Here is a 14,220-nt window from a genome sequence, read left to right as displayed (position 1 = left end):
GTGGACGCATGCTGGAATGCATGTTGGAATGCATAGAGCCGTGGACGCATGCTGGAAAGCATAGAGCTGTGCACGCATGTTGGAATGCATAGAGCTGTGGATGCATATTGGAACGCATGTTGGAATGTATAGAGCTGTGGATGAACGCTGGAACGCATAGAGCTGTGGACGCATGTTGGGACGCATAGAGCTGTGGACGCATGTTGGAATGCACGTTGGAATGCATAGAGCCGTGGATGCATGTTGGAATGCATATAGCCGTGGACGCATGCTGGAATGCATTGAGCTGTGCACGCATGTTGGAATGCATAGAGCCGTGGATGCATGCTGGAATGCATAGAGCCGTGGACGCATGCTACAATGCATAGAGCCGTGGACACATGTTGGAATGCATAGAGCTGTGGACGCATGCTGGAATGCATAGAGCCGTGGACGCATGTTGGAATGCATGGTGCTGTGGACGCATGTTGAAATGCATAGAGCCGTGGACACATGCTACAATGCATAGAGCCGTGGACACATGCTACAATGCATAGAGCCGTAGACGCATGTTGGAATGCATAGAGCCGTGGACACATGCTACAATGCATAGAGCCTTGGACACATGCTACAATGCATAGAGCCGTAGACGCATGTTGGAATGCATAGAGCCGTGGACGCATGCTGGAATGCATAGAGCCGTGCACGCATGTTGGAATGCATAGAGCCGTGGATGCATGTTGGAATGCATAGAGCCGTGGACACATGCTACAATGCATAGAGCCGTAGACGCATGTTGGAATGCATAGAGCTGTGGACGCATGCTGGAATGCATAGAGCCGTGGACGCATGTTGGAATGCATAGAGCCGTGGACACATGCTACAATGCATAGAGCCGTGGACACATGCTACAATTCATAGAGCCGTAGATGCATGTTGGAATGCATAGAGCCGTGGACACATGCTACAATGCATAGAGCCGTGGACACATGCTACAATGCATAGAGCCGTAGACGCATGTTGGAATGCATAGAGCCGTGGACACATGCTACAATGCATAGAGCCGTGGACACATGCTACAATGCATAGAGCCGTGGACGCATGCTGGAATGCATAGAGCCGTGCACGCATGTTGAAATGCATAGAGCCGTGGATGCATGTTGGAATGCATAGAGCCATGGATGCATGCTACAATGCATAGAACCGTGGACACGTGTTGGAATGCATAGAGCTGTGGACGCATGTTGGAATGCATAGAGCCGTGGACGCATGCTGGAATGCATAGAGCTGTGCACGCATATTGGAATGCATAGAGCCGTGGACACATGCTACAATGCATAGAGCCGTAGACGCATGTTGGAATGCATAGAGCCGTGGACGCATGTTGGAATGAATAGAGCCGTGGACGCATTCTGGAATGCATAGAGCTGTGCACGCATGTTTGAATGCATAGAGCCGTGGACGCAGGTTGGAATGCATAGAACCGTGGACGCATGTTGAAATGCGTAGAGCTGTGGACGCATGCTACAATGCATAGAGCCGTGGACACATGCTGAAATGCATAGAGCTGTGCACGCATGTTGGAATGCATAGAGCCGTGGATGCATATTGGAACGCATGTTGAAATGTATAGAGCTGTGGATGAATGCTGGAACGCATAGAGCTGTGGACGCATGTTGGAATGCACGTTGGAATGCATAGAGCCGTGGATGCATGTTGGAATGCATAGAGCTGTGGACGCATGCTGGAATGCATGTTGGAATGCATAGAGCCGTGGACGCATGCTGGAATGCATAGAGCTGTGCACGCATGTTGGAATGCATAGAGCTGTGGATGCATATTGGAACGCATGTTGGAATGTATAGAGCTGTGGATGAACGCTGGAACGCATAGAGCTGTGGACGCATGTTGGGACGCATAGAGCTGTGGACGCATGTTGGAATGCACGTTGGAATGCATAGAGCCGTGGATGCATGTTGGAATGCATAGAGCCGTGGACGCATGCTGGAATGCATTGAGCTGTGCACGCATGTTGGAATGCATAGAGCCGTGGATGCATGCTGGAATGCATAGAGCCGTGGACGCATGCTACAATGCATAGAGCCGTGGACACATGTTGGAATGCATAGAGCTGTGGACGCATGCTGGAATGCATAGAGCCGTGGACGCATGTTGGAATGCATGGTGCTGTGGACGCATGTTGAAATGCATAGAGCCGTGGACACATGCTACAATGCATAGAGCCGTGGACACATGCTACAATGCATAGAGCCGTAGACGCATGTTGGAATGCATAGAGCCGTGGACGCATGCTGGAATGCATAGAGCCGTGCACGCATGTTGGAATGCATAGAGCCGTGGATGCATGTTGGAATGCATAGAGCCGTGGACACATGCTACAATGCATAGAGCCGTAGACGCATGTTGGAATGCATAGAGCTGTGGACGCATGCTGGAATGCATAGAGCCGTGGACGCATGTTGGAATGCATAGAGCCGTGGACACATGCTACAATGCATAGAGCCGTGGACACATGCTACAATGCATAGAGCCGTGGACGCATGCTGGAATGCATAGAGCCGTGCACGCATGTTGAAATGCATAGAGCCGTGGATGCATGTTGGAATGCATAGAGCCATGGATGCATGCTACAATGCATAGAACCGTGGACACATGTTGGAATGCATAGAGCTGTGGACGCATGTTGGAATGCATAGAGCCGTGGACGCATGCTGGAATGCATAGAGCCGTGGACGCATGCTGGAATGCATAGAGCCATGGATGCATGCTACAATGCATAGAGCCGTGGACACATGTTGGAATGCATAGAGCCGTGGATGCATGCTACAATGCATAGAGCCGTGGACGCATGTTGGAGTGCATAGAGCCGTGGACGCATGTTGGAGTGCATAGAGCCGTGGATGTATGCTGGAACGCATTCAGCCACTTAAAAATAAATAAAAAATTGGAACTTTCATGTAAAATTATTGTGAAATTTAATTTCTTCATTTTCCCCAAAAAAAAAATATATATATAAATAATTTTTGTAATTTTCCATTTTGGGGGTTTTTGCTTTCACAAAACATTCGGGGGTTTAACTAAACTTCAGACCTAATGTGTGTACCTCCTGACTCCGCCCACCCAGAGGAGCCGCGCCCTCCCTCCCTCCCTCCCTCCCAGTACAACGCACGCGGCCAGACTTCTCCGCCACTCCGCATGCGCGCCGAGGCTGAGCACGCGTTTGTAAACAAGAGACGCTCCTCCCATGCTCCGCCCAACTGTGGCTCCTGGTACACCGCCCCCTTTTTCCTTACCTAGGGGAGAAAGGCGAGTGGGACGTGCCCCGCCCTCCTGAGGATGACAGATGGGCGCCCGAGCCAATAGACGCGGACCGATCCCATAGCAACTGTCAGCGGGGCGAATCAGCGGCTCCCGAGGGCGGGGCGAGAGCTGTCAGGCTGAGCTGACTTCTCCACGTCTGGCAGATGAGGCAGCGCTGTCCGGAGGAGCGGAGAGGTGAGTGCGAGCCGAGCAGTGCGAATCTATATACTGCGTGTACGTCTATATACTGCGTGTACGGGTCTATATACTGTGTGCGGGTGACGCCGGATACAATGTAACCTCTTCATATCCCATAATACTCTCCCTGTACATCTATTATATACTGATACATTGTATACTCTCATTACATGTCATATATTATCACTGTGCTGTGTGTATATATATATATATATAGTGTGTATATAGCTGTAGTATATAGAATGACAGTACAATGACGATGAGTATATATATATATTGTACTGTCACTATAATATCCCTCTATACATAATCACAGCGCTGCCAGATATATATATATATATATACACATCGTCATTGTACTGTCATTCTATATACACACTATATATATATATATATATATATGATAGTACAGTGATGGTGTGTATATATATATATATGTTGTATTGTCAGTGTAAGTATAATAAATATATATATTGCTATCACTGTATATATACATTGCACTGCCATACAGATATAGATCTATTCTGATACATTGTATAACCATAAATAATGTGTAAATATATATATATAATTACTGCTATACATATATCCTGTACTGATTATATATATATAGAGAGAGAGAGAAATATACATTGCACTGTCATAAAACATCATCTATATAATACAGCTATGATTACACACTATATATATATATATACAATGTGTGTATGTGTAAGTACATGTAAATATATGAATATATATATTTTGCTATCATTATAAGTAAATATATACTATAAATCTATAAATACTGAGTACTGTCATAAATATAATACACAACTATACATATAATATCTATAGTGATACATTGTACCGGTATTATTAACAATTTTATATATATATATATACTGTACATCTATACATTTTACTGCCATTATCAATATATGCACAGTAATATCCTTGTAATATATACATCTATATGTATACACTGTACCATCTATATATATATATATACACCTTTACATTGTACAGTCATTGAGTATATTATAAATTGATATTAATATGTTGTACTACCATAAATATATACATGTATACATTGTATTGTCATAGTAACTATAATATAAAGCTACACCTATACATTGTACTGTGTGTGTGTATATATATATATAATACGTTCCATGAATGTTCACACTGCGTTGCCTCTTGGATAATATAGAGGAGTATATTTCCTATACATTATAGATCCCACCCATTATTTATGTCTGTAGAGTGAAGTGTCAGTTCCTCCATAGATGGACAGATCTATACGGGTCCCATAGATGGACGGATCTATACGGGTCCCCATAGATGGACAGATCTATACGGCCCCCATAGATGGACAGATCTATACGGCCCCCCATAAATGGACGGGTCTATACGGTCCCCCATAGATGGACGGGTCTATACGGCCCCCCATAGATGGACGGGTCTATACGGCCCCCCATAGATGGACAGGTCTATACGGCCCCCATAGATGGACGGATCTATACGGTCCCCATAGATGGACAGATCTATACGGTCCCCATAGATGGGCAGGTCTATACGGCCCCCATAGATGGGCAGGTCTATATGGCCCCCATAGATGGGCAGGTCTATACGGCCCCCATAGATGGGCAGGTCTATACGGCCCCCATAGATGGGCAGGTCTATACGGCCCCCATAGATGGGCAGGTCTATACGGTCCCCCATAGATGGGCAGGTCTATACGGGTCTATACGGTCCCCATAGATGGGCAGGTCTATACAGCCCCCATAGATGGACGGGTCTATACGGTCCCCATAGATGGACGGGTCTATTCGGTCCCCCATAGATGGACGGGTCTATACGGTCCCCATAGATGGGCAGGTCTATACGGCCCCCATAGATGGACAGGTCTATACGGTCCCCATAGATGGATGGGTCTATACGGCCCCCATAGATGGGCGGGTCTATACGGCCCCCATAGATGGACAGGTCTATACGGTCCCCATAGATGGACGGGTCTATACGGCCCCCATAGATGGGCGGGTCTATACGGTCCCCATAGATGGACGGGTCTATACGGCCCCCATAGATGGGCGGGTCTATACGGTCCCCATAGATGGGCAGGTCTATACGGCCCCCATAGATGGGCAGGTCTATACGGCCCCCATAGATGGGCAGGTCTATACGGCCCCCATAGATGGGCAGGTCTATACGGCCCCCATAGATGGACGGGTCTATACGGTCCCCATAGATGGGCAGGTCTATACGGTCCCCATAGATGGGCAGGTCTATACGGGTCCCATAGATGGGCAGGTCTATACGGTCCCCATAGATGGGCAGGTCTATACGGGTCTATACGGTCCCCATAGATGGGCAGGTCTATACGGTCCCCATAGATGGACGGGTCTATACGGTCCCCCATAGATGGACGGGTCTATACGGTCCCCCATAGATGGACGGGTCTATACGGTCCCCATAGATGGGCAGGTCTATACGGCCCCCATAGATGGGCAGGTCTATACGGCCCCCATAGATGGGCAGGTCTATACGGCCCCCATAGATGGGCAGGTCTATACGGTCCCCCATAGATGGGCAGGTCTATACGGGTCTATACGGTCCCCATAGATGGGCAGGTCTATACAGCCCCCATAGATGGACGGGTCTATACGGTCCCCATAGATGGACGGGTCTATACGGTCCCCCATAGATGGACGGGTCTATACGGTCCCCATAGATGGGCAGGTCTATACGGCCCCCATAGATGGACAGGTCTATACGGTCCCCATAGATGGACGGGTCTATACGGCCCCCATAGATGGGCGGGTCTATACGGTCCCCATAGATGGACGGGTCTATACGGCCCCCATAGATGGGCGGGTCTATACGGTCCCCATAGATGGGCAGGTCTATACGGCCCCCATAGATGGGCAGGTCTATACGGCCCCCATAGATGGGCAGGTCTATACGGCCCCCATAGATGGGCAGGTCTATACGGCCCCCATAGATGGGCAGGTCTATACGGCCCCCATAGATGGACGGGTCTATACGGTCCCCATAGATGGGCAGGTCTATACGGTCCCCATAGATGGGCAGGTCTATACGGGTCCCATAGATGGGCAGGTCTATACGGTCCCCATAGATGGGCAGGTCTATACGGGTCTATACGGTCCCCATAGATGGGCAGGTCTATACGGTCCCCATAGATGGACGGGTCTATACGGTCCCCCATAGATGGACGGGTCTATACGGTCCCCCATAGATGGACGGGTCTATACGGTCCCCATAGATGGGCAGGTCTATACGGTCCCCATAGATGGGCAGGTCTATACGGGTCCCATAGATGGGCAGGTCTATACGGTCCCCATAGATGGGCAGGTCTATACGGGTCTATACGGCCCCCATAGATGGACGGGTCTATACGGTCCCCCATAGATGGACGGGTCTATACGGTCCCCCATAGATGGACGGGTCTATACGGTCCCCCATAGATGGACGGGTCTATACGGTCCCCCATAGATGGACGGGTCTATACGGTCCCCCATAGATGGACAGGTCTATACGGTCCCCATAGATGGGCAGGTCTATACGGTCCCATCCTCAGATTCAAACTGCTCCTCCCCCAGAATCTCCGGTACCTCATTGGTGCTGTTTCCTCTCTGAGCGCTCGCTGGAATGGCCGTCCTACACAGCAAACGCCACAAAGTTGCTACAGAACGCTGTCGGTCGCTGAGCGTTTTTTTAGCACCTATGTTGGCGTGTTTGTAGCACATTTTTTTTCTTTTGCCAACCCCCACATCTGTTACCATTGTTTGGGACCATAAAGTGCGATCCGCGTTTTCAAACTACGCCGCAAAACGCCCATTTTTTGTTTAGGAATCATTCAGCCTCTCTCTGTTCACATCAGGAGATTTCAGATGAAGGATGGAATCGCTGTAATTTGAAATCACACCAAAGTGCGCCACGCTATAGAAAGTATACACCGTCTATTATAGATAATGTGCACCCCCCATAGCAATACACACACATATATAACACGTACTGTCACTGTACATATATACACAGAGATGTCTTTCTGTAACGATCATCATCTCCTATTTATAGATCACAATACATTGTATCCAATCTCTGTACACCGATCTGTATCCAATCTCTGTACACCGATCTGTATCCAATCTCTGTACACCAATCTCTGTACACCAATCTCTGTACACCAATCTCTGTACACCAATCTCTGTACACCAATCTCTGTACACCGATCTGTATCCAATCTCTGTACATCAATCTGTATCCAATCTCTGTACACCAATCTGTATCCAATCTCTGTACATCAATCTGTATCCAATCTCAATCATTTGTTAGCCCCCATGCACACGGGGCGTCAGAAAAAACGAGCTGCAGAGCCACTTCTAACACCAGGAAAAGCCGCTGTAAAAACGCTTTCAGTATCTGTTCCCATTGGCATTATCACACGTTTGGCCCCGTTGCTTTTAGCAGCGTTTTTCCTGCCTCCATTCAAACATCAATGCTTCCCTATAGGAGCCTATTGATTTGAATGGAAGGCGCATCGCAAGTCGGAACAGGATGATCCGACTTGCGGTAAGACTTGGGCTCTGAGAATCTTGAGGGGGAACTCCATGCCAAAATGCCCCCCCCCCTCAGGTTCCAAACCAGGCCTTCGGGTCTGGTATGGATTCTGACAGGTGCTCTATGCCGAAAAAACGGCGTGGGGTCCCCTTCAAAATCCATAGCAGACCCTTATCTGAGCATGCAGGCCAGGAAAGGGGAGGGGACGAGCGGGTTGGGTGCTTTGGGGCAGGGGGGGGGGGGGCGCTCTGCAACCCCCACCTCAAAGCACCTTGCCCCCATGTTGATGAGGACAAGGGCCTCTTCCCGACAACCCTGGCTGGTGGTTTTTGGGGTCTGCAGGCAGGGGGCTTATCAGAATCTGGAAGCCCCCTTTAACAAGGGGGCCCCCCAGATCCCGGACCCCCTCCCTATGTGAATGGGTATGGGGTACATTGTACCCCTATCCATTCACCCCATAAAAGGCAGTGTATGTGAATGACAGGAGACTTTTTGAAAAGTTTATTAAAAATCTTCATCTGGTCTTCTCCCCCTCGGCTCTTCTGCTCTCCGCTATTCTTCTTCCTCCGGTCCTCCTCCGATGCTGTCTCCGGTGATTATGCCGGTCTCTGGTTTATGCAGCTTATTATATAGCCTTTAGGGGCGTGGCCTCGCGGTGATGTCACTTGGAGACCCCGCCCCCTTAAGTCACAGATGACATCATCTTTTCATGTGACAACACTGAAGAAATGAGACTTTGCTACAATGTAAAGTAGTGAGTGTACAGCTTGTATAACAGTGTAAATTTACTGTCCCCTCAAAATAACTCAACACACAGCCATTAATGTCTAAACCGCTGGCAACAAAAGTCAGTACACCCCTAAGTGACAACACACAGCCATTAATGTCTAAACCGCTGGCAACAAAAGTCAGTACACCCCTAAGTGACAACACACAGCCATTCATGTCTAAACCGCTGGCAACAAAAGTCAGTGTTGTCACATGAAAAGATAGAATGTGAGGGGTGTACTTACTTTTGTCAGATACTGTATATACACCGCTTCTTCACATCTCCATCATTTATAGCTGATCTCATGCAGGCAGCTGGAGTCCTTAATGGGCAGTTTGGTGATAATGATGATGCAATGTATACTGGTCATCGGACTCGTGTATATATATACACCCCATACTCTTCACTGAGGCATGGTCACCCCTGCCTTGCAGTGTATACTGGCCATTAGAGTGATGTGTATGTATATATACAGTATACACCATATTCTTCATTGAATGGTCACCCCTGCCTTGCAATGTATATACTGGCGATGGGGGTGGGGTGTGTATATAATGTATATAAAACCGCTCCATTGGTCTAATCCCTGAGTAAGCCCAGAGTTGATGAGTGTCAGCGATTGCCGGGGGGGGGGGGGTGGGGGTAATGACCTTCTCCCCTCCGGAGCACCCCGTCCTGGGTGGAGGGGGAGAAAGTTTCAGGCTGCCTTGTACCCTGCTAAGCACAGAGGGGGGAAGAATCTGGAAAGGAAGGACCATTCCTCCCCAAAGGGGATATTTCCACATTTCAGTTATAGGTGGAGAGATCTCCAATAGTGAGGTCCCCTCCTCATCACTCCGGGCTCCCCACTGTAACGTTTCACTCCTCCTACTGCAGCAGCAGTGCTCCCTATTTCACCTTGGAAAAAAACAAATCCCATCAGGGTCCCCCATCGTGGCTGTGATAGGTGCCTGGAACCAAGTGGTTGATCCATAACGTGCCTTGAAAAAGTATTCACACCCCTTGAAATTTCCCACATTTTCTCATGTTACAACCAAAAACATAAATGTATTTTATTGGGATTTTATGTGATAGACCGACACAAAGTGGCCATAATTATGAAGTGGAAGGAAAATGATAAATGATACAAATAAATCTGTGAAAAGTGTGGCTGCATTTGTATTCACCCCCCGGAGTCAATACTTTGTAGAACCGCCTTTCCCTCCAATTACAGCTGGGAGTCTTTTTGGGGATGTCTCTACCAGCTTTGCACATCTAGAGAGGACATTTCTGCCCATTCTTCTTTGCAGAATATCTCATCTCTGTCAGATTGGATGGAGAGCGTCTGTGAACAGCAATTTTCAAGTCTTGCCACAGATTCTCAATGTGATTTAGGTCTGGACTGTGACTTCCTCATACCAGTACATGGTACAGCGGACACATATTGGGGGGGGGGGGTGGAGAGAACAGGAAACTTCCTCATAGCAGTACATGGCACAGCAGACACACATCGGGAATAGGAAATGTTGGGGGAACAAACACTTTAAAGGACTTGCTACTGACGGCTTGATGCCAGATACCACAGCGTACCTTCACAGGTGTATGGAGTCCATGCCACGATGGGTGGTCACAATGTTATGGCTGATCGGTGTAGGTTGTGGGTGGATTGACACTTTAATAACCTCAATTGATGGTTTTGCAAAAGCCCACGCTCCACCGCTCCCCACATGGAGACGAAGCTCGCTATTTATAATGGTGGAGCAATCTAAGAATGGTTTCTATGACAACTGCAGGCCGGCATTGCTTGGAGAATAGAAGAGTTATTTCTCACCTGTCATACGCTACGTATAGAAACGATCGCTTTCTTCTATGTGACAAGAGAGCGTTTCTACCTATAGCAACCATAGAGACCCCATCCTGACTAATTCTACCCTCACCCGTACCCTCCAATGTGATGGGAGAGATCACCCCCAATCCATCCCCATCCTCATCCCCACATCATCCTCATCCCTCTGTCAGCTCACCCCCTCATCATCCTCATCCCTCTGTCAGCTCACCCCCTCATCATCCCCATCCCTCTGTCAGCTCACCCCCTCATCATCCCCATCCCTCTGTCAGCTCACCCCCTCATCATCTTCATCCCTCTGTCAGCTCACCCCCTCATCATCCTCATCCCTCTGTCAGCTCAACCCCTCATCATCCTCATCCCTCTGTCAGCTCAACCCCTCATCATCCCCATCCCTCTGTCAGCTCAACCCCTCATCATCCCCATCCCTCTGTCAGCTCACCCCCTCATCATCCTCATCCCTCTGTCAGCTCACCCCCTCATCATCTTCATCCCTCTGTCAGCTCACCCCCTCATCCCTCTGTCAGCTCACCCCCTCATCATCCTCATCCCTCTGTCAGCTCACCCCCTCATCATCCTCATCCCTCTGTCAGCTCACCCCCTCATCATCCTCATCCCTCTGTCAGCTCACCCCCTCATCATCCTCATCCCTCTGTCAGCTCACCCCCTCATCATCCTCATCCCTCTGTCAGCTCACCCCCTCATCATCCTCATCCCTCTGTCAGCTCACCCCCTCATCATCCTCATCCCTCTGTTAGCTCACCCCCTCATCATCCCCATCCTTCTATCAGCTCACCCCCTCATCATCCCTATCCCGCTGTCAGCTCATCATTATCACCCCCTATCCCGCTGTCAGCTCATCATCACCCCCTATCCCGCTGTCAGCTCATCATCATCCCCCATCCCGCTGTCAGTTTATTGCTTCGGAATCCTCATTCCTACCATCCTCCCCATCCCTCTGTCATCTCCGAGAAGGAAACACTTTGTAGTAATATTGTTACATACTTAAAGTGAAGGAAAACCTGTGCATGGAGTTCAACCAATAGGAAAAAACCCTTCAATCACATCCAATCCAGCGGAAGGGAAACTCCAGAGCGCTATTCAACCCAATTGCAAACATTCATTATCAATTCTTACATTCGTTTTTTTTACTATTTCATCCATTGACACCATCAGTGGGCCTTAATACCTCCCCACTAACATTGGGAACTTTTCTACTCCCACTGGCCAGTGTAATGCCTATCCTATTCTTCCCTCCAAAATCTGGCGATCTCCTCCCCCCTCGCTGCGTCTGCTTGTGGGTGGGCTTTCTGCATCCTTGGGTACAATGTAGGACTATTGGTACAGCGTTGTACTTGATGATGTCAGCATGCAAACCCCCCCCCCCCCCCCTGTCGGGGCAATGACGAGACTTGAATAATTTGGACCAAGTTTACTGTCCAGCCCAGTGCTGTCGTCTCCTGCAGCCCCTTCCTATCCACAAGCACTCCAGCGATGGCTGCATGGTGTTCCTCGGGGGCGGGGTTCCTGGTGGTGATAACAGGGGACCATGTGTGGGTAATGTTTGTTGCAATCACTGCTTGTATTCTCCTCCATCCGAAGCCCATGTGAGAGGGTGACCATGCAGGAGAAAAGTTGCTGAGGGTTGGCACCCTTTAACAGAAAGTACCAACAATGTATCGTTTATCATTTTGCAGCTTTGCAATCATTAGAGGTGGCGTCTGCATTTGTTTTCTTTGTTTAGGCTTTTTCTCCTCTGTTTTCAGCTAGTGATCTGGCCAGTAACACACCTCCCTGTATTAGAGCTCCCCCATTCTGGATGAAGGAGCACAGGAGGTAAAGCAGATAGCAGCATTTTAGTCTGGGGGGAGGGGAGTGTTTGATGTACTAGCAGAGTTGAATACACTAACACATTGAAGCTGAGCTGCAGCTCACAATTTATAATCAATGACTTAATTCTGTATTGGTTTTATTCCTGAAGTCTCACCTCTGCCCGTCTCTTGTCTCCTAGTTTTCTGAGGATTCTGGGTATGAGTCTCCCTTCTGCTCTGCATCTGTGACCCCGATTTTCTTCTCGCCCCATGATGGGCTGAAGCAGCCCCATCAACTGGAGAGTCTCTCACAGAGGAGAATGACCCACAGAGCCAGTCCACTCAAAGCCTACGACTTCCTCCTGAAGTTTCTATTGGTCGGTGACAGCGATGTCGGCAAAGGGGAGATCCTGGCCAGTTTGCAGGATGGGTCCACTGAGTCGCCCTACGGTTACAACATGGGTAAGTCCAACGCTTGGTGATGTCATTTCTTCCTCCGCTCAGTCTCGGCACATAACGATCGGCACAATAACGATCGGCACAGCCACAAAGAGGAACAATTGGCAAAGTCTTGGCTGTCATGGACGGCCAGGGTAGACTTTCCTTCACACAGGCTTTGCCGGGTGTTAGGAAGGCGTTGTATTTCCTCCTCACTGCCTGAAGATTGGAATTGTTCTTACTGAGATGGTTGAAAATGTTACATTGTTTGGCGTTTTTGTGGACATTGGTGTATTCTGAGCTAATCCCTATGAGGTCTGTAGCCGGATCCCTATGAGGTCTGTAGCCGGATCCCTATGAGGTCTGTAGCCGGATCCCTATGAGATCTGTAGCCGCATCCCCTATGAGATCTGTAGCCGCATCCCCTATGAGATCTGTAGCCGCATCCCCTATGAGATCTGTAGCCGCATCCCCTATGAGATCTGTAGCCGCATCCCCTATGAGATCTGTAGCCGCATCCCCTATGAGATCTGTAGCCGAATCCCCTATGAGATCTGTAGCCGCATCCCCTATGAGATCTGTAGCCGCATCCCCTATGAGATCTGTAGCCGCATCCCCTATGAGATCTGTAGCCGCATCCCCTATGAGATCTGTAGCCGCATCCCCTATGAGATCTGTAGCCGCATCCCCTATGAGGTCTGTAGCCGCATCCCTATGAGGTCTGTAGCCGGATCCCTATGAGGTCTATAGCCGGATCCCTATGAGATCTGTAGCCGGATCCCTATGAGATCTGTAGCCGCATCCCCTATGAGATCTGTAGCCGCATCCCCTATGAGATCTGTAGCCGCATCCCCTATGAGATCTGTAGCCGCATCCCCTATGAGATCTGTAGCCGCATCCCCTATGAGATCTGTAGCCGCATCCCCTATGAGATCTGTAGCCGCATCCCCTATGAGATCTGTAGCCGCATCCCCTATGAGATCTGTAGCCGCATCCCCTATGAGATCTGTAGCCGCATCCCCTATGAGATCTGTAGCCGCATCCCCTATGAGATCTGTAGCCGCATCCCCTATGAGATCTGTAGCCGGATCTCCAACTCTCCAAGGAGAACAAATGGAGAAGTCTTGGGCTTGGACCTGCAGAGTGTGTAGAAGTTCCAGCTATAAATATTGATGTTTGACAATCTACAATAGAATTTTGTATTGAAGTTTGGAGGACTCTGTAGTCTGGACCCAGAAACTGGGCGTTATGGCTGAGCACCCAAGACTAGGCGACACTGGGCTTAGAAGCAAATTGGAACTCATTTTAATGAAAAC

General features: G+C 49.0%; 1 protein-coding gene across 1 annotated transcript in view; it reads left to right on the top strand.

The window, feature by feature from the left end:
* Positions 1–3,363: 3,363 nt before the first annotated feature.
* The window catches only part of RAB40B (RAB40B, member RAS oncogene family), a gene marked incomplete at its 3' end in the record, with an annotated part of 72,796 nt that continues 61,939 nt past the window's right edge, over positions 3,364–14,220 (top strand). Inside the window, exons 1-2 of the mRNA XM_082272291.1 lie at positions 3,364–3,495; positions 12,667–12,928. Of these exons, the coding sequence (XP_082128417.1) occupies positions 12,787–12,928 (142 nt within the window). The 5' untranslated portion in view covers positions 3,364–3,495; positions 12,667–12,786. The remainder of the gene's footprint in view (positions 3,496–12,666; positions 12,929–14,220) is intronic.

Source organism: Pelophylax lessonae, assembly GCF_965119305.1.
Source record: "Pelophylax lessonae genome assembly, chromosome: 11".
NCBI lineage: Eukaryota > Metazoa > Chordata > Amphibia > Anura > Ranidae > Pelophylax > Pelophylax lessonae.
The sequence above is the reverse complement of the archived record's forward strand: the minus strand, read 5'-3'. Positions and strand labels throughout refer to the sequence as shown.